Below are 27180 nucleotides of genomic sequence, written 5' to 3'. Positions count from 1 at the left end.
TGTTCCTTTGTCTACCGTGCGCAGTGTCATCAAGAAGTTTAAAGCCCATGGCACTGTGGCTAACCTCGCTAGATGTGGATGGAAAAGAAAAATTGACAAGAGATTTCAACGCAAGATTGTGCGGATGTTGGATAAAGAACCTCGACTAACATCCAAACAAGTTCAAGCTGCCCTGCAGTCCGAGGGTACAACAGTGTCAACCCGTACTATCCGTCGGCGTCTGAATGAAAAGGGACTGTATGGTAGGAGACCCAGGAAGACCCCACTTCTTACCCCGAGACAGAAAAAGCCAGGCTGGAGTTTGCCAAAACTTACCTGAAAAAGCCTAAAACGTTTTTGAAGAATGTTCTCTGGTCAGATGAGACAAAAGTAGAGCTTTTTGGGCAAAGGCATCAACATAGAGTTTACAGGAGAAAAAAAGAGGCATTCAAAGAAAAAAACACGGTCAAACATGGCGGAGGTTCCCTCATGTTTTGGGGTTGCTTTGCTGCCTCTGGCACTGGACTTCTTGACCGTGTGAATGGCATTATGAAGTCTGAAGACTACCAACAAATTTTGCAGCATAATGTAGGGCCCAGTGTGAGAAAGCTGGGTCTCCCTCAGAGGTCATGGGTCTTCCAGCAGGACAATGACCCAAAACACACTTCAAAAAGCACTAGAAAATGGTTTGAGAGAAAGCACTGGAGACTTCTAAGGTGGCCAGCAATGAGTCCAGACCTGAATCCCATAGAACACCTGTGGAGAGATCTAAAAATGGCAGTTTGGAGAAGGCACCCTTCTTATATCAGGGACCTGGAGCAGTTTGCCAAAGAAGAATGATCTAAAATTCCAGCAGAGCATTGTAAGAAACTCATTGATGGTTACCGGAAGCGGTTGGTCGCAGTTAATTTGGCTAAAGGTTGTGCAACCAAGTATTAGGCTGAGGGTGCCAATACTTTTGTCTGGCCCATTTTTGGAGTTTTGTGTGAAATGATCAATGTTTTGCTTTTTGCTTCATTCTCTTTTGTGTTTTTTCATTTAAGACAAATTAAATGAAGATAATAATACCAAAGAATTTGTGTTTGCAATCATATTCAGGAAGAAACTGAGTATTATCTGACAAAATTGCAGGGGTGTCAATAATTTTGGCTACAACTGTATGTACTTTTTTTTTAGGAAATTATGCCGTAAAATAAGGATGCTTTCAAAACAAGTTTATTTTTTATCGATTAGCAAAATGCAAAGTAAATGAACCAAAGAGAAATCTAATTCAAATCAATATTTGGAGTGATGACCACCCTTTGCCTTCAAAACAGCATCAATTCTTCTAGGTACACTTACGCACACTTTTTGATGGCACTCAGCAGGGAGGTTGTTAAAACATTTTGGGGAACTAATCACAGATCTCGTAAGAATGTAAGCTTGTGCAATTCCTTCTGTTCCTTCATGCAATCCCAGAGAGAGTCAATGATGTTGCGATCAGGGCTCTGTTAGGACCATATCATCACTTCCAGGACTCCTTGTTCTTCTTTATGCTGAAGATGGTTCTTAATGATATTGGCTGTATGTTTGGGGTCATTTTTCTGCAGAAGAGTAGATTTGCAGCAAAACAGCTAACTTCCTGATGGTATTGCATGACAGATAAGTATCTGCGAGTATTACTCAGTATTGAGGACCCCATTAATCCTGATCAAATGCCCAACTCCATTTGCTGAAATGCAGCTCCAAACTTGCAAGGAACTTTCACAATGCTTCACTATTTTCTGCAAACACAAAATATTGTACCACTTTCCAGACCTTCATAAACAAAACTGCCTTTAGTTATGGCCAAATACATCACATTTTGACTCATCAGTCCCGAGCACCTGCTTCCATCTTTCTTAAAGATAGTTCATAGGTTTTTTGCATAGTTGAGTCACTTAGCCCTGTTTCCATGTTAAAGATACAACTTTTTTGGAAGCATTTCTTCAATGAAGACCACATCCGGCCAGTCTGAACAGTAGGTGAGTTGACGGCACTATTGCACATCTTCTGAATTAAAAAAGTAAGTAAAAATTATATGTAAGTTTTCAGTTGACGGCACTATTGGGCATTTTCTGATTTTGAAAGGCAAATAAAGATTATACATCTTCATCCACTGGCAAAGTTTCCTTGGCCAACAACTGTGTCTATGTTTCTCAACTTTGCACATTTCTTGGTGTCCTCAGTTATGAGAAGCACGGACTGATACTTATCCATCATGTAATATTATCAGAGCGGCTTTTTATTGGCTCCACCTTTTTTCTGCAGCAGGTTAATGACCCCAAACATACAACCAATGTAATTAAGAACTATCTTCAGCGTAAAGATTTAAAATCTTGACAATATCTCCAACTTCATTTGCTGAAATGCAGACTGTGATAAAACACTCCGGGATCGCCTTTGCTGGGGTCAAAGGTCACGTGCGTTCAGCATGAAACTCAGGCGCAGAGCTGGGATTCGGGTATAACTGACACTGGGTCAGGTTTATTAACGGTGAAAGCAATGCAAAAGGAAATAAAACATTAAACAAATCCTTGCCTGTCCGGCACTAACTAAACAATGGACAACCTAACTACCAACTGGCGGGCTTCTCCCGTCCAGCCAAACCACAGTTGCAGTGGGCACTGCTTCCACTCACGTGTGTCTCTCACACAGACAGGCTCTCTGTGTTCCCAGGCTGAGACACTCACACAACCACCTGGCATCCTTTTATATCCACCTCCCATTATTCATTAGCAAGCAGGTGCGATACTGACCAGACTAGGCCACATAGGAAAGGAATCTGGGCGAGATATACCTGCCCTCATCCACTATTCCCACATGATTCTCACATATCCCCCCCCTGCTCAGACCTCTCCGGTCGAGCAATGACACCCGCCAAACAGTGCACTCGGGACAGGGCATCTGCATTTCCCATCTGTACCCCTGGGCGGTGCTCCACCGTAAAAGTGTAGGCCTGCAGGGCAAGGAACCACCGGGTCACCCGGCTATTCTGTTCCTTGTTCAAGTGCATCCATTTGAGAGGGGCATGGTCAGTGATCAGCCTGAACTTTCGGCCCACCAGGTAATACTTGAGGGCCTCTAGAGCCCACTAAATGGCGAGGCACTCTTTTTCTACGACTGCATATATTTGCTCGTGTTTATTCAGCTTCCTGCTGAGATAGAGGACTGGGTGTTCCACTCCGTCCCTCACTTGTGAGAGTACGGCCCCGATACCGGTATCAGAGGCATCCGTTTGTACCACAAATTCACTGCGGAAGTCCGGAGTCACCAGTACGGGCTGAGAGCAAAGTGCCCGTTTTAGGCTATGGAAGGCTTCTTCAGCCGCTAAACTCCATTTAATCATGACGAAGTCTTTCCCTTTTGTAAGATCCGTCAGGGGGTAGCGATGGCTGCAAAATTGGGTATGAACCGGCGATAATAACCGGCGATCCCCAGGAAGGCTTACACCTGCTTCTTGTTGACAGGTTGTGGCCAGTCCTGAACCGCCTGAATCTTATCAACCTGGGGTTTAACAACACCCCTCCCAATTACATACCCCAAATACCGGGCTTCTTCTAGCCCGATGTGACATTTCTTGGGGTTCGCGGTTAGACCTGTCTCCCACAGGTCGTCAATCACAGCTTGTACTTTCTGGAGATGAGTCTCCCAGTCCAAGCTGTAAATGACAATGTCGTCCAAATAGGCCAAAGCGTACTGCCTATGTGGCCTCAGGACTCGATCCATCAGTCTCTGGAAGGTCGCCGGTGCTCCGTGCAGTCCAAACGGCATATACACATACTGAAATAGACCTTCTTTGTTAGGTCTTCCCCCTTTTTCTCTATCTGATAGAGTAAATCATTCTCCAGAACTATGTAAGGATATGCCAGCCTAGAGCCAGGTTCTACGGCTCTGGCAGCCTCCATCAGAGGGATCTGCCAATACCCCTTTGTTAGGTCTAGGGTCGTAATATACCGGGCTTTTCCTAACCGATCTATTAACTCGTCGACCCGGGGCATGGGGTAGGCATCAAATTTTGAGACCGCATTCAGTTTCCTGAAGTAATTGCAGAACCGGATGGTGCCGTCCGGTTTAGGAATTAGCACAATCGGGCTGGACTAAGCACTGTGCGATTCCTCAATGACACCTAACACTAACATGGCCTTCACTTCTCGGGAAACGGCTTCACGGCGCGCTTCCGGGATTCGGAAGGGCTTTACGTGAACTGTGACACCAGGTTCCGTTACGATGTCATGTTCTATTAGCGTAGTCTGCCCGGGTTTTTCTGAGAAAAACTTTTGGTTGTGAAGTAGAAACTGCCTGACCTCAGTCTTTTGCCGCTCCGAGAGAGTCTCTGCAACCCGTACCTCCGGTACGGTATGCGAGCAGACAGGACGGGCCAGCTCCGCTGACAAGGCAGACCGATCCTTCCAGGGCTTTATCAGATTTACATGATAAATCTGTTCAGGTTTCCGTTTACCTGCCTGGTATACTTTGTAGTTTACTTCACCAACTCTTTCCTTGATCTCAAAGGGGCCCTGCCACTTTGCCAGGAACTTACTGTCCACCGTGGGGACCAGGATCAACACCCTATCTCCGGGTGCAAACGTACGGATCTTGGCGCCCCTATCATAGATTCTTTTTTGGGCTCCTTGAGCCTGTATCATGTGTTCTTTGACGATAGGCATAACAGCCGCAATACGGTCCTGCATTTGTGTGACGTGATCTATCACTGTTTTAAGCGGAGTGACCTGACCCTCCCAGGTTTCTTTTGCAACGTCTAACAGTCCGCGAGGACGTCGGGCGTACAATAACTCGAAAGGCGAGAATCCCGTGGAAGACTGGGGTACTTCCCTGATGGCAAAAAGCAAATACGGAAGTAAATAGTCCCAGTTCTTCCCATCCTTGTCTATCACCTTTCTCAGCATCTGCTTCAGAGTTTTATTGAACCGTTCGACCAACCCGTCTGTTTGAGGGTGATATACGGATGTGCGTAACGGTTCGATTTGTAACAATCGGCAGAGCTCCTTCATTACCCTGGACATAAAGGGGGTTCCCTGGTCGGTGAGTATCTGGTTTGGTATACCGACCCGACTAAACACATGTACCAGTTCCTTGGCAATCGTCTTGGTGGCCGTGTTACGCAAAGGGATGGCCTCCGGGTAACGAGTGGCATAATCCAAGATGACCAGGATATGTTGGTGTCCACGTGCAGACCGTGGAAGGGGCCCAACTAAATCCATCCCAATCCTCTCAAACGGGACTTCAATAATAGGTAGGGGTACCAAAGGGCTACAGAACCGGGGCTTAGGTGCAGAGGCTTGGCAGTCAGGACAAGACTCACAATATACACGAATATCGTGATGCATGCCTGGCCAAACAAAACAGTGTAATATCCTTTTGGTGGTTTTCTGGACTCCCAGGTGACCTCCCATCACATGTCCGTGGGCCAGGTCCAGCACCTGCCGCCGGTAGGGTTTTGGCATGACTAATAGTTGCACCGTATCTTCCCCCTTTTTCTCTATCTGATAGAGTAAATCATTCTCCAGAACCATGTAAGGATATGCCAGCCTAGAGCCAGGTTCTACAGGTACCCCATTTATCACTTTTACATTTGTCCTAGCCTGAGAAAGGGTAGGATCCTTTATTTGCTCGCTTTGTAAGTCATCTTTCTGAACTTCTAAATCCGGCAAACGGGGAGGTGGACGGCTGTCGGCCTCCTTCTCTTCCCCGGTCTCCTCCGTATCACCCGCCATGACTGAAAACGGGAACTGCAGGTCATTTCCCGCAGACTCTTCCCCAGAGTCTTCCGGGGAGACCTCTTCCAGGGGTTCGGGACCCACACGCGCCCGGGGAGAAGAATCATGTACACTATTACCCGAGGGCATCAACTGATTCTCCCACAATTGCCAGAAGTGGGGAAAATCCCGGCCCAGGATAACATCATGCAATAACGCCGGGACGAGTCCCACTTTATGTTGCACAGACCCATAGGAAGTTGTAATGCATATGACCGTGGTGAGGTACGAACAGGTGTCTCCATGCACACACGTTACAGAAAATTTGTCTGATGGTCCAGTCGGGGCTGACACCAGACTGGCCTTCACCAGAGTCACCACACTTCCCGAGTCTAACAATGCCACCACATTTTTGCCATCAACAGTTAAATCACACAAGTGTTTTTCCACATCCTTTTGACCGGCATTCATACTCACTACCCGTGCAACCATAGACATGCGGTTTTTAGAGTCTGTGACGTCGCACTGCATGGGTTCAGTAGTGACCGGACAGTTCGCAGCAATATGTCCCATCTCTTGGCAGCGGAAACACCTAACGGGCCCCTTGCTTAGACCATAGTTCGTTACTCTCGGCCTCGCAGTGCAGGCAGTCCCGTTTTCCTCCCCCACTGTCTTAGGGATTTTTCCATCTCCCCTACTCCCTGGAACAGTCTTACCGGTTCCACGTGGAGATGACGAAGAACGAGGTGGGGTAGCGTCGTCTCGGAGTCCTTCCGCCACGGAGTAACGTTCAACCAGATCCACCAGTTGATCTGCCGTCGTAGGATTTCCATGGCTTACCCACTTCCTCAGGGCTGGCGGTAGAGCTCTCAGGTACTTGTCCAGAACTACTCGCTGGATTATCTCTGGCGCTGTCAACACCTCGGGTTGTAGCCACTTCTTCGTCACGTGGATCAGGTCGAACATCTGGGACCGCGGTGGTTTATCCGGCTGATAAGTCCATTGATGCACTCTCTGTGCACGGACAGCGGTCGTCACTCCCAGCCGGGCCAAGATCTCGGCTTTCAATTTGTCAAAGTCCTGCGCGGCTTCAGGCTCTAAGTCATAATAAGCCTTTTGGGCCTCACCGGAAAGAAACGGGGCAATCAGGCCGGCCCATCGTGCCTTCAGCCATTTTTCTCGCACCGCCGTCCGTTCAAACGTGGTCAGGTATGCCTCGACGTCACCTTCGGTCGTCATTTTCTGCCAGTACCGACTCACGTGAATCACTCTCGACTCGGCTTCCAGGTTAAGCTCAGGTAAGCTTGCCAAGCGCTGCGCCACCTGCTGGAGAAGCGAACGATCGGTAACTGTCATGTCCACCAACTCCTTCAGCTGGGCCATCATCACCCGATTAGCTTCTTGCTGGACGGCGGTGGACTGTACCAGCGCTTTCACCACGTCCTCCATGCTCATGCTTGCAACGTGATGCCCACGTTCTCCACCACAATGTGATAAAACACTCCGGGATCGCCTTTGCTGGGGTCAAAAGGTCACGTGCGTTCAGCATGAAACTGAGGCGCAGAGCTGGGATTCGGGTATAACTGACACTGGGTCAGGTTTATTAACGGTGAAAGCAATGCAAAAGGAAATAAAACATTAAACAAATCCTTGCCTGTCCGGCACTAACTAAACAATGGACAACCTAACTACCAACTGGCGGGCTTCTCCCGTCCAGCCAAACCACAGTTGCAGTGGGCACTGCTTCCACTCACGTGTGTCTCTCACACAGACAGGCTCTCTGTGTTCCCAGGCTGAGACACTCACACAACCACCTGGCATCCTTTTATATCCACCTCCCATTATTCATTAGCAAGCAGGTGCGATACTGACCAGACTAGGCCACATAGGAAAGGAATCTGGGCGAGATATACCTGCCCTCATCCACTATTCCCACATGATTCTCACAAGACCCAAACTTGAAAGGAAACTCCACCATGCTTCACTGTTGTCTGCAGACACTCATTATTGCTCTTTAACCAACAACCTGCCTTCTGTTACAGCTAAATAATTCACATTTTTGACCCATCGGTTCAAAACAATTTTTGGCTGAAATTCTTTCATGAAGACCACTTCTGACCGGACATGTTTGAATGGTAGATGGATGTAGCAGGGTGCCACTGATTACTGCTAGTTTTGAGCTGATGGCACTGCTGGACATCTGATTTTGAAGGGAAGTAAGAATGATGTGCCTTTCATCTACTGTATTTAGTTTCTTTGACTAACCACTGCGTACATGGTTTTCAATATTGCCCATTTCATGGTATCCTCAATGCTCAAACATACAGGCAGATACTTATCCATCATGCAATACCAACAGGGAGGCATCTAAGTGCCTCCAAATTTATTCTGCAGCAAGACGACAGCCTCAGGCATGTAGTCAACATCATTATGAAATATCAGTGTAAAAAAAATAAGGAGTCCCAGAAGTGATGATATTCCTCCCCTGCCCACAGGGCTCTGATCACAACATTAAGTTTGTCTGGGATTACAGCGATAGAAGAATTTACACAAGCTTACATCCACTGAAGATCTGTGGTTAGTTCTCAAAGTTATTGAGAACAACTTCCCTGCCAAGCTCCTTCAAAAAGGTTGTGCAAGTGTACCTAGGTGACTTGACGCTTCGATGACAAAGGAAGGACACACCAAATATTAACTGATTCTTATTATTTTTTTTAAAGCATTCTTACTTTTCAGTATTTTTTCATACTTATCCAAAACAATGCTGTATAAATGTATTTGCAAGTGTGTACAGTTGCATGTAAAAGTTTGGGTATTCCTGGTCAAGATTACTGTTATTGTGAACCCTTAAGCAAGTTGAAGATGAAATGATTTCTAAAAGTAAAAATAGAACTCTCTGGCCACAATGAACATAGTGTGGAGAAATAAAGGCACATAATTTAAAGTGAACCTGTCAGCAGGATTGTGCTCAGTAAACTACATACACTGTCATGTTGGTGCTGTTATACTGATTAAAAGGATACCTTGGTTGATAAAATCCATCTTGTGGCTGTTGTTTAATCTTTATTAGCAGTTAATGAGATTGTACTATGGGGCAGCCTGCGTGCGGGGATTTATGTGGTTCTCTGCTTACATATGCATCAGAATGGGCTTATGACAGGTCACTGATCCTTCATCATGCAGGTGCTGGCGGGGGCACCTGGGCTGTAGCATGATGTGATGTATAATATGCATACAGGCTCTGACTGGCACATAGGGAAACAGGGGAATCCCCCGGTGGGCCCCTGTGCAGATCTGGGCCCCTAACCCCACTGTATGGGCAGTTCTTGGCATAATTCATTTGATTCACTTTGTACAGAAAAAAAAAGCATATCATTCATTTACCATACTACCCAGTGTACTATTATATAGAGATATAGCTAAATTTGTGAACGAAGGTAATGTAATATTTGTATGCAGGTGAAAAGTTGGCCCCCAACGTCAATGTTACTGGTGGGCCCTTAGCACCCCAGTCTGACACTGTATGCATATATTCATTGTAATAAGCAATGGGAAAAAAAATTATCTTTTTCAAAATGCCGCACATGTGCAGTAGCATCTATCGTATTCCACTAGGTGCTACTGTGCAAGCCCCATGGGCGTCTATGTCATCTTGATGGAGCCTAACTTTTTTTTGTGCCGGCGGTGGGGCCTATGTAGTAGCATGTATCAGAACGATGCTATTGCGCAGGTGCCCCCGTACTTTTTTTTCTCTGGTAAAGAGAAGACAAAATACATTAATAAAATGATTACAGTATATGCATATTATACATCACATATATATATATATATATATGAAAAGAGTAAAAGAAGAAAATAATACATACATGAAGGACATCAATGTTAAGACGCTGAAAGTTTCGAGACCTCAGTTCCTGCATTCGCTTCTGATTTTCTTGATATTTTTCTTCTGCAAGTTGTCTGAAATGCATAACAAGACTGTCCAAGTTCTATTTACAGACATTAGTTATTGAATTTTATTAAGAAGATGCCGTAGTACTGCCTGTAATTTGCAACTCCTGTACTACACCTGACTGAAAAGGTGATGTTTTATCTAACTATTAAGGACACATCACTGTAGGTTGTAACTAAAGGCCAGTGATTGACTGCAGTGGTCACATGTATAGATGGGATATCATGGCTTCAGGAAAATAACTGCAAACCAGTAGGGAGCACCAGAGTGTCAAATTTAACAGTTAAAGAGGTTGTCCACTGCATTTCATTAACGTATAAATGAGACCATGATGATGCCAACATAAAACCCACAAACTAACCTAATGTTCCAGTTTTGCTCCTGCATATTCTATATGGTGTGCCCCACCTGTTTACTATTTCTTCTGACTCGGACAAAACCTGACCACTGGCTAAGGATACCGTGTGGAGCATGCAGGAGCAGCACCATGCCAGTTACATTTTTTTATGTAACCACCATGGGCCAATTTCTATGTTAGTAAAATATAATGGTCAACCCCTAATGTAATCCTTCTTTTATTACTTTACTACATTTCCCCCATTTTTCTCTTAATCATGCACAACAGGTTTCATGGATATTTAGGGTCAAAAAGCTTAAGACTTCTACATATTTGGCTCAAACCCATTTAGTGTAACTAGCTTGGCCCATGCGAAATTTTCGAACATTGGTCGTGGGGGGCGCAGGCAATTTCAGAAAAAGCAAGCTGGTCAAATGTAAATGTATTTCATGAGCTGATGAACACAGACAGGTATTTATATATGTAGAATGGTAATACAATAAATTGGTTTGATAAGTAGAGGCCAAAAAATGTTTTCTGGTTGAGGTGCCACCATTGTGTCTTTCTGCGAGTTTATGAAAATGAATGTGTAAACTGTATTTAGTGATAAAATCGTGAATGTGTGGTTTGTTTGGCTCTTTTCTTGCTGAAGGGAGCAAGTTTACCTTTGAAATGGTGTATCGTGTGTGTGGGGCGAAGTAATCAGCGAAAAAGCAATACATGTTTACAAATGTGTTGGTAGTGTACTTTGGGGTACTGTGGTGCCACCTGCAGGTCATTTTTCCTTACTGCAAGTTTATGAAAATTAATGTTTAAACTGTATTTTGTGATCAAATCGGGGATGTGTGGTTTGTTTGGCTATTTTCTTGCTGAAGGGGGCAAGTTTACCTTTCAAATGGTGTATCATTTGTGTGTGTGGGTGCAGTATGAACGGGGATACAAAGGAATCACCAAAAGACAGTGTTTAGAAATAATAGAATAGATTTTACGGAGACATTTTGAGGGACAAGAAATATAAGTATCTTCTATTCTAGGGAAAATGTAAAAAATATGTTGAATGTACAATATATTTTCTAATTTAAAAGTCATTACTGAACCATATTATTATGATGGTAACCAAAGAATACCAAATTTACAGTATGTATATTGTTTAGGACCTGAATAATGTTGTGCCTTAGTAGAAAAACAGGATGTCTTCTTTCAGCAAGTTCAGAGAAGAGCTACAACTAGTGTTGAGCATTCCGATACCGCAAGTATCGGGTATCGGCCGATACTTGCTGTATCGGAATTCCGATACCGACTTCCGATATTTTTTCAATATCGGAATTCGGCATCGGAATCGGAAGTTCAGTTGATTGACGGCCTGACGTCATCATGATGCGCGGTGTGTGCGCATCATGATGCGCCGTCATTTCGGGCCTTCCGGGGGTCTCTGCCGGCCTGCCGGGGGGCTGTGCCGGCCTGCCGGGGGGCTGTGTGGACTGCCCGGGGTCTGTACCGGCCTGCCGGGGGGCTGTGCCGGCCTGCCGGTGGTCTGTGCACCCTGTGGGGGTCTGTACCGGCCTGCCGGGGGGCTGTGCCGGCCTGCCGGGGGGCTGTGCTGATGTCCGGGGGTCTGTGCAAGCATCGTCCGATGGGACTACAAGTCCCATCGGGCGATGCCTGCTACCATGACAGTGATTGACACATTAGCCAATGATGGGACAGTAGTAGTCCCATCATCCGGCTAATGTGTTAAATGTTAAAAAAAAAAAAAAAAAAAAAAAATACTACATACATACTACATGCATGCTACATACATACTACATGCTACATACATACTACATACATGCTACATACATACTACATACATGCTACATACATACTACATGCATGCTACATACATACTACATGCTACATACATACTACATGCATGCTACATACATACTACATATATACTACATACATACTACATACATGCTACATACATACTGCATGCTACATACATACTACATACATACATACTACATGCATGCTACATACATACTACATATATACTACATGCATGCTACATACATACTACATGCTACATACATACTACATACATGCTACATACATACTGCATGCTACATACATACTACATACATACTACATACATACTACATACATACTACATGCATGCTACATACATACTACATGCATGCTACATACATACTACATGCATGCTACATGCATGCTACATACATACTACATGCTACATACATACCACATACATACTACATACATACTACATACTACATATATACTACATGCATGCTACATACATACTACATGCTACATACATACCACATACATACTACATACATACTACATACATACTACATACATACTACATATATACTACATGCATGCTACATACATACTACATGCTACATACATACCACATACATACTACATACATACTACATGCTACATACATACCACATACATACTACATACATACTACATGCTACATACATACCACATACATACTACATACATGCTACATATATACTACATGCATGCTACATACATACTACATATATACTACATGCATGCTACATACATACTACATGCTACATGCATGCTACATACATACTACATACATACTACATGCTACATACATACCACATATATACTACATACATACAATACATTCATACAATACATACATAGACATACAGTACATATAACATAGAGTAACATACTTACCAATACTTGTCACATTGTTCCCCGAAGCCATTGTCTTTTCCGGATTAAATATTAACATAACAAACCACAAAAATACTCACCCACGATCCGAAGCAGTCCACGAGTGTGTCCCACGACGATCTTGGGTAGAGAACTGCAGCATCAGATGATGCTGCCATTCTCTACGGGCTGCAGGAATCCAATGACGGAAGGTAGGTATCCTTCCGCACTGTATTCCTCCGCCACTTAAAAAAAAAAAAGTCCCTAGTCTCACTTTATGCCATTGCTGCGTGGGAATTTCCCACACAGCAATGGCATAAAGTGAGACTAGGGACTTTTTTTTTTTTTTAAGTGGCGGAGGAATACAGTGCGGAAGGATACCTACCTTCCGTCATTGGATTCCTGCAGCCCGTAGAGAACGGCAGCAACAGCTGATGCTGCAGTTCTCTACCCAAGATCGTCGTGGGACACACTCGTGGACTGCTTCAGATCGTGGGTGAGTATTTTTGTGGTTTGTTATGTTAATATTTATTCCGGAAAAGACAATGGCTTCGGGGAACAATGTGACAAGTATTGGTAAGTATGTTACTCTATGTTATATGTACTGTATGTCTATGTATGTATTGTATGAATGTATTGTATGTATGTAGTATATATGTGGTATGTATGTAGCATGTAGTATGTATGTAGTATGTATGTAGCATGCATGTAGCATGCAGTATGTATGTAGCATGCATGTAGTATATATGTAGTATGTATGTGGTATGTATGTAGCATGTAGTATGTATGTAGCATGCATGTAGTATATATGTAGTATGTATGTAGCATGTAGTATGTAGCATGCATGTAGTATATATGTAGTATGTATGTAGCATGTAGTATGTATGTAGCATGCATGTAGTATATATGTAGTATGTATGTAGCATGTAGTATGTATGTAGCATGCATGTATGTATGTAGCATGCATGTAGTATGTATATGGTATGTATGTAGCATGTAGTATGTATGTAGCATGCATGTAGTATATATGTGTTATGTATGTGGTATGTATGTAGCATGCATGTAGCATGCATGTAGTATGTATGTAGTATATATGTAGTATGTATGTAGCATGTAGTATGTATGTAGTATGTATGTAGCATGCATGTAGCATGCAGTATGTATGTAGCATGCATGTAGTATATATGTAGTATGTATGTAGCATGTAGTATGTAGCATGCATGTAGTATATATGTAGTATGTAGCATGTAGTATGTATGTAGCATGCATGTAGTATATATGTGTTATGTATGTAGCATGTAGCATGCATGTAGCATGCATGTAGTATGTATGTAGTATATATGTGGTATGTATGTAGCATGCAGTATGTATGCAGCATGCATGTAGTATATATGTAGTATGTATGTTGCATGTAGTATTTATGTAGTATGAATGTAGCATGTATGTAGTATGTATGTAGCATGTATGTAGTATGCATGTTGTATGTATGTAGCATGTAATTTTTTTTTTTTTTTTTTTTTTACATTTAACACATTAGCCGGATGATGGGACTACTACTGTCCCATCATTGGCTAATGTGTCAATCACTGTCATGGTAGCAGGCATCGCCCGATGGGACTTGTAGTCCCATCGGACGATGCCTGCACAGACCCCCGGAGCCTGCACAGACCACCGGCAGGCCGGCACAGCCCCCCGGCAGGCCGGCACAGCCCCCCGGAGCCTGCACAGCCCCCCGGCAGGCCGGCACAGCCCCCCGGCAGGCCGGCACAGCCCCCCGGCAGGCCGGCACAGCCCCCCGGAGCCTGCACAGACCACCGGCAGGCCGGCACAGACCACCGGAGCCTGCACAGACCCCCTGGCAGGCCGGCACAGCCCCCCGAAAGGCCCGTACAGACCCCAGAGAGGCTGTACAAGGGCAGGAAAGGGTTTTTCTTATTCCGATACCGGAAGTCCCATAGACTTGAATGGGACTTCCGGTATCGGAATCGGCGATACCGATACTTTTTTTAAAGATCGGCCGATACCATCCGATACGATACTTTGAAGTATCGGACGGTATCGCTCAACTCTAGCTACAACGTATGTCCTATGAGGAACGGTTAAAAGTTCTGGGAATGTTTAGCTTGCAAAAAAGAAGGCTAAGAGGAGGGTTAATATCTGTCTACAAATATCTGAAGGGACGTCACAGTGTAGAGAGATCATCATTATTTTCATTTGCCCATGGAAACACGAGAAGCAATGGAATGAAACTGAAAGGGAGAAGATGCAAATTAGATATTTGAAAAAATTTTGGCAGTGAGGGTGATCAATGAGTGGAACAGGCTGTCACGAGAGGTGGTGAGTTCTCCTTCAAAGTCTTCAAACAGACGCTGGACAGACATCTGTCTGAGATGGTTTAGTGAATCCTGCGGCATTGAGCAGGGGATTAGACACAATCACCCTTGAGGTCCCTTCCAACTCTAACATTTTATGAATCTATGATTCTATGTTTATTTTTGTACTACTTGTAATTCCATCTAAAAAAATTTTATTAGCTGACTTTTCCATTTAATATCTTACTACTGTATAACTATTTATCTAGTACTGATTTTAATTTTACTGAAAGATGTGAAAAATGTGTATACTCTTCCCATGGTTGCCACTATATAAAATTTACGTTTGGCCCTGAGGTGAGGAAATCTCATTTTGTAGCCTAACGTGTGTGTTTCCTTACTTTCTCCCTCTTCCATTCTCCGCTCTGAGTTGCTAACATGGAGGGTCACACGTTAACCTATTATCTGATCCTGTGGATTGGCACATGTATTTTGTCTTTTTTAATCATCTATATACCTTTCTCTGTACCTTATTTCACTAGATTTATTTGCGTTATTATATTTTACCTTGTGTATATATATATTTCTTTATATATTTATTGTTAGTGCTTACATTTTTTTCCATATTGAGTATTTACTGCATGTATAACATTTGGCTTCACATTTCAGCAACCCATATATATATATATATATATATATATATATATATACACACTAGATGTGTGCCCAATGCTATCGCATCGGGAGGGCAGTAACATCACGATGGGGGCAGCTTTGTGGCGCTGGGGGTGGCGGCCCACCTGTGACGAACAGCGCGGCCGGTCCCACCAATATGTTACAATCCCACCACTGACCTGGGTAAGTCAGTGGACGGAGGGATGCTACACACTGCCGGCACACGGCTATAACAGGCACAGTGGGGGCTTATCTTAGTTATCCCGCCACTGGTACCATGTGACAAAAATATACAGCAAGCTAATCTCGCTCTAACAATTTACTGCAGGGGGGTATTTTGGATGCCCCACCACTGCTAACAACCTTCCAAGAACTGCAGGGATTTATGTATATCCCACTTTCTCAGTTCCACTTTGGAACTCACAGCTCTCTGGCGCCCCCTTACCTTCAGGTCAGTCAGGGAACTGCACCTAGGATAATTAGTCGCCAGATGGGCTGCTTGCTGTGCACGGGCAATTAGGCTACTGCAGTAAGGGAATTATCAATGCTGTGGCCGCAGCCCCTAATTCAGCAATATAAGACCCTTCTGGTCTGCCAACTAGCCCAACCAACCGTACACACCACGCTGCCACCAGCCACGCTTTACTTAATCAAAGAGTTAATTAAGAGGGTCCGTGGCAAACCCCCAAATTAGTAGCGATTATCTAAAAAAAGCGCATAGTTCGTTTCTTAGAGCATGGAGTCAAACTGATAAATTTACGATTTATTCCCCAAAGTCGGGCAGTGATTACAAATATAAAAGTTGTTACAAAGTTGAGACATTAAATATGTACAATACAAATATATGAAAACAAGGATTACAAGGCAGAGTAACACTTACATGTGCTTAGGTGGTATTAGGCAGACCAATATGTGACGAACAGCGCGGCCGGTGCCACCAATATGTCACAGTCCCACCACTGACACTGGTATGTCAGCGGACGGAGGGACGCGACGCACTGCCGGCACACGGCTATCACAGGCACAGTGGGGCTTATCTTAGTTATCCCACCACTGGTACCATGTGACAAAAATATACAGCAAGCTAATCTTGCTCTAACAACTTATCGCAGGGGGTATTTTGTATGCCCCACCACTAACAACCTTCCAAGAACTGCGGGGATTTATGTATATCCCACTTTCTCAGTTCCACTTTGGAACTCCCAGCTCTCCGGCACCCCCCTTACCCTCAGGTCAGTCAGGGAACTGCACCTAGGATAATTAGTCGCCTGACGGTGGATGGGCAGGCAGCGGCGGGATCTGGCGCGTGTAGTCAGGCGGTGGGTCCTGGCGGGTGTCCGGCGGCGGCATCCGTCTCATTATTCCCCCCTCATTACACCCTCTCACAGCCGGCAGGAAAGACAGTGTTTTGCGGCCTGTGCTGGAGATGGTGTGCCGTGCCACCAGAGAGTGGCCGCACCCAGTCCCCAGCACAGGCCTCAAGCCACAGTCTTTCCTGCCTGCTGTGACTGCACGGAGGTGTGGGCAGGCGCGTGTAGTCAGGCGGTGGGTCCTGGTGGGGGTCCGGTGGCGGCATCCCTCTCATTACTCCCCCTCATTACACCCTCACATTACACCCCATTGTTACACCCTTTTCAGAGCCTTAAGATCGCAGTGGAGGCCGGGATCCCAGCGGCGGCCGGGATCTCAGCGGCGGTCGGGATCGCAGCAGAGGCCTGGATCTGAGCGGCATGGACAATTTAAGGCAATTATGTATATAGATATACAGTATATCTATATACAGTACAGATCAAAACTTTGGACACACCTTCTCATTCAAAGACTTTTCTTTATTTTCATGACTTTGAAAATTGTAGATTCACTCTGAAGGCATCAAAACTATGAATTAACACATGTGGAATTATATAATTAACAAAAAAAGTGTGAAACAACTGAAAATATGTCTTATATTCTAGGTTCTTCAAAGTAGCCACAAAGTAACCTCCAGGCTGTGTAAGGGCTATTTGACCAAGAAGGAGAGTGATGGGGTGCTATGCCAGATGACCTGGCCTCCACAGTCACCAGACCTGAACCCAATCGAGATGGTTTGGGGTGAGCTCGACCGCAGAGTGAAGGAAAAATGGTCAACAAGTGCTAAGCATCTCTGGGAACTCCTTCAAGACTGTTGGAAGACCATTTCCGGTGACTACCTCTTGAAGCTCATCAAGAGAATGCCAAGAGTGTGCAAAGCAGTAATCAAAGCAAAAGGTGGCTACTTTGAAGAACCTAAAATATAAGACATACAGTATTTTCAGTTGTTTCACACTTTTTTGGTTAATTATATAATTCCACATGTGTAAATTCATAGTTTTTATGCCTTCAGAGTGAATCTACAATTTTCATAGTCATGAAAATAAAGAAAACTCTTTGAATGAGAAGGTGTGTCCAAACTTTTGGTCTGTACTGTGTGTGTGTGTATATTATATATATATATTCAGCCATACTATTAGCGTGAATGGGAGATTGTTTTTGTCTTATTTATTTTGAAATGAAGACGGTTGATCATACAAAAAGTATTCACCATACTCTGTTTTAAATGTTTTTATGTCTTACTGTATCTATATACCTTGATTGTTTAAATAAATATATTTTCTCATTTTTTTTAATTTTCACAAGCCTTTTTTTTATATTTTGCTCTTATTTTGTGTTACTGTTGCCTTAGATGCACCTTTTTCTTCATTACTTTTACACTATATAAAATTGCTATAGTTGCTATACTGTACTTTATTACTTTGTTATATTTTAGGTTGTTCTTTAATGTTACCTAATTACTATGCCATTATATTAGTCTAGATATACAATACCCTAAAAGGCCCCTCTCACAGGTCCACCATTTTTTATTTTCGTATGTGGTCCATTTTTTAAGGACCGCAAATATGGACACACGCATGCCCATTGTATTTAATGCTGGTGCCCACATCTCAGATTTTTCATATGAACGTGTGTGTGAGGGGAAAACCCGCATTGTTAGGGTTTGTGGATCGCACCAAATGTAAATTAAGAGAGGCTGCGATCGCAACCCAGGGTCCACCGTGTGGTGATGGAGAAACCGCAGCTAGAGAACAATGGCAGAGCGGAGCCGCGAGTAAGCACCGTAAACGCACCGAGATAAACGCCACTCGGTGTGAACAGAGTTCAAGGCGACTGACTCTGTTACTCCACAGAGCAGTACGACAAATGAGAGCACTCTAAGCTATGCACTGTTAGACGTCACAGGAGCATAGTGGAATTGAAGCTAGTGGGGTCCCTATAACTCACCTCCTACTACGCTGGTAACTGAACCGCTCTGACACACAGTGGCTTTTGAGCCCGCGCCTGAGAACACCCAGTGCAGATGCTAAGTTCAAGCGGGAGTTCCCACCCTACATTGCCTGTCTAGAAACACACTCGTAGTGCTATTAGATGCACACGTGCATACAGGGTGGAGACTGACCCACCAACACACACACAGCAAATACGTATGGTCTTAGCGCACCGATGGGCGCACCAAAGATCCTTTCATAGACTGTGCCAATTAGACAGGACCTTGCTCGCGGGCCAATCCGGAGCCGGCACAGAACCTGAGTAGCTGACGACTGACCACCAATGAGAGATCACCACCTCACGAGCATGCTCATTAGAGCGAATCCTGGACTTAGTCTCAGGAATGACTGCCTGCCGCTTTCTATTGTCAGTTAACATAGCTGAACCTGGCAGCAGTAGCCATGTGCACAGCCCAAGTCTGAGCAAGATGCTGAGACCGACGTCTTTGCTGAGCAGCATCCACTGCGGTCGACACTTAATGGGAGACCACAGGAGAAGATAAGGCTTGGGATCCATCCTGTGCAGAGGGAGAATCCCGGCGCCTAACATTACCGCCCTCCCATGAGCCTCGTCACACTCAAAGACTGCAGTAAGCTGGGGGGCATGAATGTGCTCAACCAGCTCCCAAGTCCTATCATCAGGACCATGACCCTTCCAGTTGACCAAAAAAATTTTTTTGCCACGCACCACCTTGAAGTCGACAATCGTGTTTACCTCAAACTCGTCCAAAGATGTACCCGAAGTCCCGGAAGAAGACTCAGAAAACCGGGACATGTGAACGGTTTCAAGAAGGAGACGTGAAAGGTATCAGTAATATTCAGGCGCGGCGAAAGGGACAGGCGATATACTACAGGATTTACCTGCTCAAGGACTTTAAAAGGACCTAGATAGTGGGGAGCAAACTTAGTGGACTCTACACGCAGCTTGATGTTATGAGCTGAGAGCCACACCAAGTCGCTGGGCGCAAAGACAGGAGCGAAGTGATGATGCGCATCAGCAGAGACCCTCATTCTCTCCTTAGAGGCCTTGATGACATCTTGTGTGCGGTCCCAGATGTCACAAGCCTCCACAGCCCAGTCTACCACCCTAGAGTCGGAAGACAAGATGGGCATGGGAACGGGAACACACGGATGCTGATCTAATTAATGAGGAACGGGGTCTTCCCTGTTGAATCGGCGACCGCGTTATTAAGGGCAAACTCTACCCATGGCAGTAAGGATGACCAGTCGTTTTGCCTGGCAGAGATGAATTGCAGTAGATACGTGACCAGGGTCTGATTGGCCCACTCCACCAACCCATTCGTCTCGAGATGATACATTGAAGAGAGGTTAAGCTCAATACTGAGCAGCCTACAGAGCTCTCTCCAGAACCGAGAAGCTAACTAGGGACCCCGGTTACTGACTATTTTGTCAGGCATCCTGTGAAGACGGAAGACAGGCTTCATGAATAGCGCAGCCAAAGCCCGTGCCAATGGTACGCGCAGAAGAGGAACTAGATGTACCATCTTGGAAAAATAGTCGGTGACTACCCAGTTGACAGTGTTCTTAGGAGACTTAGGCAAGCCCACAACAAAGTCTATCCTGACCATCTTCCAGGGCCTATCTGCCACCGGTTAGATCTGCGGGAACCTCGGAATACCCAACCTGCGGGCCTCTGCCAGGAGGGCTGATTCTGGGCTTAAGAAACACACGCCAGAATGTAGTCCCTAACATCCTACGCCATTCATGGCCACCAATATGACCTCGCCAGGAGCGCAATAGTCCTCTTGGTCTCGAAGTGCCCTCCCAACTTGGATGTGTAAGCCCATGATAGAACCTCCGGCCTCAGGTTGGGTGGTACAAGGATCTTGCCCAGAGGCACTGACTCCAACAAAACCGGATCCTCCGTTTGCAGACTATCCGAAGGGACAATCAGCTGTGGCTCTTCCCTCTCCTAGGAAGACACTACGGAATGGGACAAGGCGTCAGCCCGTAAATTCTTATCCCCTGATAGAAAATGTATGGAAAATTTGAATCAGGAGAAGAGACCACCTAGCTTGACGAGAATTTAGTCATTGAGCCGTCTGCAGGTAAAGCAGGTTTTTATGGCCCGTGTATACCTGGAAGGGATGCCGAGCTCCTTCCAGAAGATATCTCCATTCAGAGAAAGCCAACGTCATGGCCAGAAGCTCCCTGTCCCCAATAGAATAATTCTTCGTCACCGGCGAGAAGGATTTAGAAAAGAAGAATCAGGGCCGTTTCCGGCTGTGAGCATCCTTCTGTTACAGCACAGCTCCCGCACCGACGGAAGAAGCATCCACCTCCAGGATGAAGGGCTTATCCACATTTGGCCGATGCAATACAGGAACCCTAGTGAAATGGGATTTCAGGGAAGAAAAAGCCTCAAAAAATTCTTTACACCAAAGCTTAGGGTTAGCTCCCTTCTTGGTGAGAGCTACCAAGGGAGACACAAGGGTAGAGAAGTGGGAAATGAACTGGCGGTAGTGATAAATCCCATAAAGCACTGCACCGCTTTAAGGGAATGTGGCTCCTGCCAGTTCAACACTGATTCCACCTTGGCAGGATCCATAGCCATACCCTTGGCTGAGATGATATAGCCAAGGAATGGTAAAGACTTCTGTTCAAAGAGACACTTCTCCAGTTTGGCATAGAGAGAATTGTCATGTAAGAGTTCAAAAACTCTGACAATGGCTCTACGATGAGCATCCAAGTCGGGAAAAAAAATAAGAATGTCATCCAAGTAGATGACAACAGAGGTGGATAACATCTCCTGAAAGATGTCATTGACAAAGTCCTGGAAGATGGCAGGGCATTACAGAGACAGAATGGCATTACCAAGTATTCATAATGCCCGTCCCGGGTGTTAAACACCGTCTTCCATCACCAAATTCTCCCTTATGTACTCCGACATTGAATCAGTCTCCGGGAGCGACAAAGGGTGAACACGCCCGCGAGGTCGCTCTGCCCCCAGGATGAGGTCAATCGGGCAATCACAGGTACGATGGGGAGGAAAATCTCAGTGGCTTTTTTAGAAAATACGTCCACATACTGCCAGTAATGCTTGGGCAGCGAGGTTAGATCTGCGGGAACCTCGGAAGACCCAACCTGAACTTGGGCCTTGAGACACTGTCCCTGGCATGCCTTACTCCATCCCTGTATACTCCCCATAGCCCAGTCAATATGGGGTGAATTGTGGCGTAACCAGGACATACCCAACAGCACCTCATCAATACCCTCGGGGATGACTAACAAGGAGATCAACTCCTGATGTTTAGGAGAAACCTCAAGGGAAAGGGGAATGGTTTGATGGGTGATCTGATAGGGTAGCACTGAGCCAATAACCACTCAGATGGTAATGGGCTTAGAGAGCATCACAAGAGGTATTGTGTGTCGTAGGGCGAAGGAAGAAGACATAAAATTACCCTCTGCCCTTGAATCCATGCAAGCTTCTGCACCGAGAGAGACCGACCCATAGGACAGTGTCACCTTAAACGTAATTTTGGAGGACATGTCCGATGAATCTGGAGCACCCCCTCCAATTGTCACTAGAGGCAGCCGTTCCTTCTGACGCCTGGCACGCCTGTCGGTGACATGTCCAGCCTGCTCATTGACAGGATGAGTTGGTGAGGAACAGACGGAACAAGCCTTAGCCTCCGTCCGGCGACCCACCAGAGGTTCACTCGGTTCATTGGTCCGAGTAGGAGACCCCGAAGGATTGGCAAAACTTGGGGCCAGTCGAATCTTCTTCCTAAATTGGGCTCGTTCCAACCTTCGTTCGGCATACCAAAGGTCGATATGAGTGGAAATAGATAATAAATCCTCCAGTGTAGTGGGGATCTCCTTCGTGGCCAGTGCATCCTTAACATGGTCTGCAAGGCCCCTCCAAAACACCGGGATCAAGAACTTATCTTGCCACTCCAGTTTGGAAGCTATCATCCAAAACCGAATAGCAAACTGGCTGGTTGGTAAAGAGCCCTGCGTCAGGGTCATGAGCTGGAGTGCAGCATCATGGCTAACCTGAGGACCAAGAAAGACCTGCTTCAGGGTGCTCAAAGACTGAGACGCAGTCCGAACCACCAGGTCCTTACGTTTCCATAATGGCGTAGCCCACTCCAACGCCCTGTCCATTAAAAGGGACACCACAAACCCCACTTTGGCCCGCTCAGACAAGAAGTGTGAACTCAGTAGCTCTAACTGGATTGAGCACTGGTTCATGAATCCCCTGCAAGACCTGCTATCCCCAGAAAACTTGTCAGGGAGTGGGAAGCGTGGCAAAAGCGGTACAGGAGCCGCAGCTGAAACCCTGGTATCGGCTTCACTGGCTACCTGTGCCACTACTGCGGATGAATCCACAGCTAAGTTTGCTCGCTCTAAAGCGGACAACCTGCTCTCCAGCTGCTAAAAACTCCGCGGAAGCTGCTGCTCGTCCGCCATTGCTAGCCAGACCCTGGCGCTAAGATACTGTTAAGGTTTGCGGATCGCACCAAATGTAAATTAAGAGAAGGTGCGATTGCAACCCAGGTCCACAGTGCGGTGATGGAGAAACCGCAGCTAGAGAACAATGGCGGAGTGTAGACGCGAGTAAGCACCGTAAACACACCGAGTTAAATGTCACTCGGTGTGAACAGAGTGCAAGGCACCTGACTCTGTTACTCCACAGAGCAGTACGACAACTGACAGCACTCTAAGCTATGCCCTGTTAGACCTCACAGGAGCACAGTGGAATTGACGCTAGTGGGGTCCCTATAACTCACTCCCTACTATGCTGGTAATTGAACCTGCTCTAACACACAGTGGCTTTTGAGCCCGCGTCTGAGATCGCCCGATGCAGACGATAAGTTCAAGCGGGAGTTCCCACCCTACACTGCCTGTCTAGAAACACGCTCAAGTGCTGTTAGCAGCACACGTGCATACAGTGTGGTAACTCACCCACCAAAACACACACAGCAAATACGTATGATCTTAGCACACCGACGGGCGAGCCAAAGATCCTTTTATAGACTGTGCCAATCAGACAGGACCTTGCTCGCAGGCCAATCCAGAGCCGGCACAGGACCTGAGCAGCTGACGGCCGACCACCAATGAGAGGTCGCCACCTCACGAGCATGCTCAGTAGAGCGAATCCTGGCCTTAGTCTCAGAAATGATGGCCTGCTGCTGTCTGTTGTCAATTACCATAGCTGAACCTGGAGAGGCAGCGGTAACCATGCACACAGCCCGTGTCTGAGCAAGACACTGAGACCGATGTCTTTGCTGAGCAGCATCCACTGTGATCGAGACTGAATAGGAGACCACAGGAGAAGATAAGGCTTGGGATCCATCCTGTGCAGAGGGAGAATTCTGGCACCTAACATGCATACATGTCCTTTTTTTTCACATAACACAGATGAAATGTGTGCTACACACGGATGAAATATGTTTGCCACATGTTTGTTACACATGGCACACGGAAACGGATAGCACCAGTACTGGTGCTTTTGGTACCGCTAATATCAGGACTTGTGAAGGGGGCCTAACAGAATGTATTCTCCAAATATTACTCATCCTCTACGCTATTCATTTTCTATTCCTTATACAGCATAGTGGCAACATATTCAAAAATGTATTTTAGAGATTATCATCATGCACATATCCTGCAAATTAAGTCTGTCCACCTTTCACTATTATAGAAAGCCAAAAAGTTTTGATCATTTTTTTTCTAAACACACTATTCTAATTGAAGGTCTTTCTATATTTATCCAGTGGCAGATTGCCATATTTCTTGACTGCTAGATGTTTTTGTGGTTAATAATTGATCCATGTAGACAGAAGGTTCTGCACTTTACTGTCACCTTTAAATTAGCTGGTTTCCCTGTTGTCATATGTCACAAATAAATATGTGAATTTTTAACCCCTGATTTACGCCATGATTACCTGAGATCTAGTATTATCCACTGACAATCCTGTATATGAGCATGGTAAAACTTTGTGCAGAGGGTGAATAAAGTGTTCTTCTAGGGTTGCGTACAAGTGGCACAGAGTTGAAATTTTGTTTTGCATGCTCCTTTTCTAAATGCCCCAGTGCCCCTATCACAGTGTTACAGTATGTGCACTTGAGGCTTTGTTTTTAACCCCTTCACGACCTAAGTTTACGTCATGGTCGGGAAGGGGTTCAAGACCTATGATGTAAACTTATGTCATGGCAATCGTGTGGGCCTAGGCATAAGTTATAGATGATATGGAGGGGAGTGGTGCCTGCACTGCCTGGGGTAATTTAACCCCATAAATGCTGCAACTGATATTGATCGTAACATTTAGGAGGCTAGGAAAGGGAGGGGGCTGACTCGCCCTTTCAATCACAGCCCCTACAACGTCATCATGATGGCCCGATTGTTGTCATGGCAACCCTAGGTCTGCCAGCTATGGCAAGCTTGTTAAAACCATGTTGAGACCATGGTCTAAGGCAGGGGTCCCAACCTATAGCTCAAGAGCCACATGTGGGGCCGGACTGCGCCTGTCGCTGATTGGTTGCGGCCGGCATTGCGCGACCAATCAGCGACGGGGGATTTCCGTTACAAACAGAGACAGACAGAATATATATTTTTCTCCTCATACAGACGTGTGTGTATATATATATATATATTTCTCTTCATACAGACGTATATATAAATTTCTCATACAAACGTGTATACACTCACTGGCCACTTTATTAGGTACACCTGTCCAACTGTGTGTTAAGACTTAATTTCTAATCAGCCAATCACATGGCGGCAACTCAGTGCATTTAGGCATGTAGACATGGTCAAGACAATCTCCTGCAGTTCAAACCGAGCATCAGTATGGGGAAGAAAGGTGATTTGAGTGCCTTTGAACGTGGCATGATTGTTGGTGCCAGAAGGGCTGGTCTGAGTATTTCAGAAACTGCTGATCTACTGGGATTTTCACGCACAACCATCTCTAGGGTTTACAGAGAATGGTCCGAAAAAGAAAAAAAATCCAGTGAGCGGCAGTTCTGTGGCCGGAAATGCCTTGTTGATGCCAGAGGTCAGAGGAGAATGGGCAGACTGGTTCGAGCTGATAGAAAGGCAACAGTGACTCAAATTGCCACCCGTTACAACCAAGGTAGGCAGAAGAGCATCTCTGAACGCACAGTGCGTCGAACTTTGAGGCAGATGGGCTACAGCAGCAGAAGACCACACTGGGTACCACTCCTCTCAGCTAAGAACAGGAAACTGAGGCTACAATTTGCACAAGCTCATCGAAATTGGACAGTAGAAGATTGGAAAAACGTTGCCTGGTCTGATAAGTCTCGATTTCTGCTGCGACATTCGCATGGTAGGGTCAGAATTTGGCGTAAACAACATGAAAGCATGGATCCATCCTGCCTTGTATCAACGGTTCAGGCTGGTGGTGGTGGTGTCATGGTGTGGGGAATTTTTTCTTGGCACTCTTTGGGCCCCTTGGTACCAATTGAGCATCGTTGCAACGCCACAGCCTACCTGAGTATTGTTGCTGACCATGTCCATCCCTTTATGACCACAATGTACCCAACATCTGATGGCTACTTTCAGCAGGATAATGCGCCATGTCATAAAGCTCGAATCATCTCAGATTGGTTTCTTGAACATGACAATGAGTTCACTGTACTCAAATGGCCTCCTCAGTCACCAGATCTCAATCCAATAGAGCATCTTTGGGATGTGGTGGAACGGGAGATTCGCATCAGGGATGTGCAGCCGACAAATCTGCGCCAACTGTGTGATGCCATCATGTCAATATGGTCCAAAATCTCTGAGGAATGCTTCCAGCACCTTGTTGAATCTCTGCCACGAAGAATTGAGGCAGTTCTGAAGGCAAAAGGGGGTCCAACCCGTTACTAGCATGGTGTACCTAATAAAGTGGCCAGTGAGTGTATATATATATATATATTTCTCCTCATACAGACGTGTATATATTTTTCTCCTCATACAGACGTGTATATATATATATTTCTCCTCATACAGACGTGTATATATATATATATATATTTCTCCTCATACAGACATGTATATATATATATAAATTTCTCACACAGACGTGTATCTACTATATAATTGTCTAGTTCTGTCTGTCTGTAATGGAAATCCCACCTCGCTGATTGGTCGCGGCAGTTAGGCCGC

At 45.4% G+C, this 27180-nt stretch overlaps 1 protein-coding gene across 2 annotated transcripts in view; it reads right to left on the bottom strand.

Moving 5' to 3' along the window:
- Nucleotides 1–27180, bottom strand: part of NEK11 (NIMA related kinase 11) — a 450471-nt gene that overhangs the window by 132046 nt on the left and 291245 nt on the right. For both annotated transcript variants that reach the window (XM_073569426.1, XM_073569421.1), the window contains one exon: nt 9584–9677. In XM_073569426.1, coding sequence (XP_073425527.1) covers nt 9584–9677 — 94 coding nt within the window. The remainder of the gene's footprint in view (nt 1–9583; nt 9678–27180) is intronic.

The sequence above is a fragment of the Dendrobates tinctorius genome, unplaced genomic scaffold (assembly GCF_039654945.1).
Source record: "Dendrobates tinctorius isolate UK_male_01 unplaced genomic scaffold, ASM3965494v1 ptg000005l, whole genome shotgun sequence".
Taxonomy (NCBI): Eukaryota; Metazoa; Chordata; class Amphibia; order Anura; family Dendrobatidae; genus Dendrobates; species Dendrobates tinctorius.
This window is presented reverse-complemented; position numbering and strand designations above follow the sequence as displayed.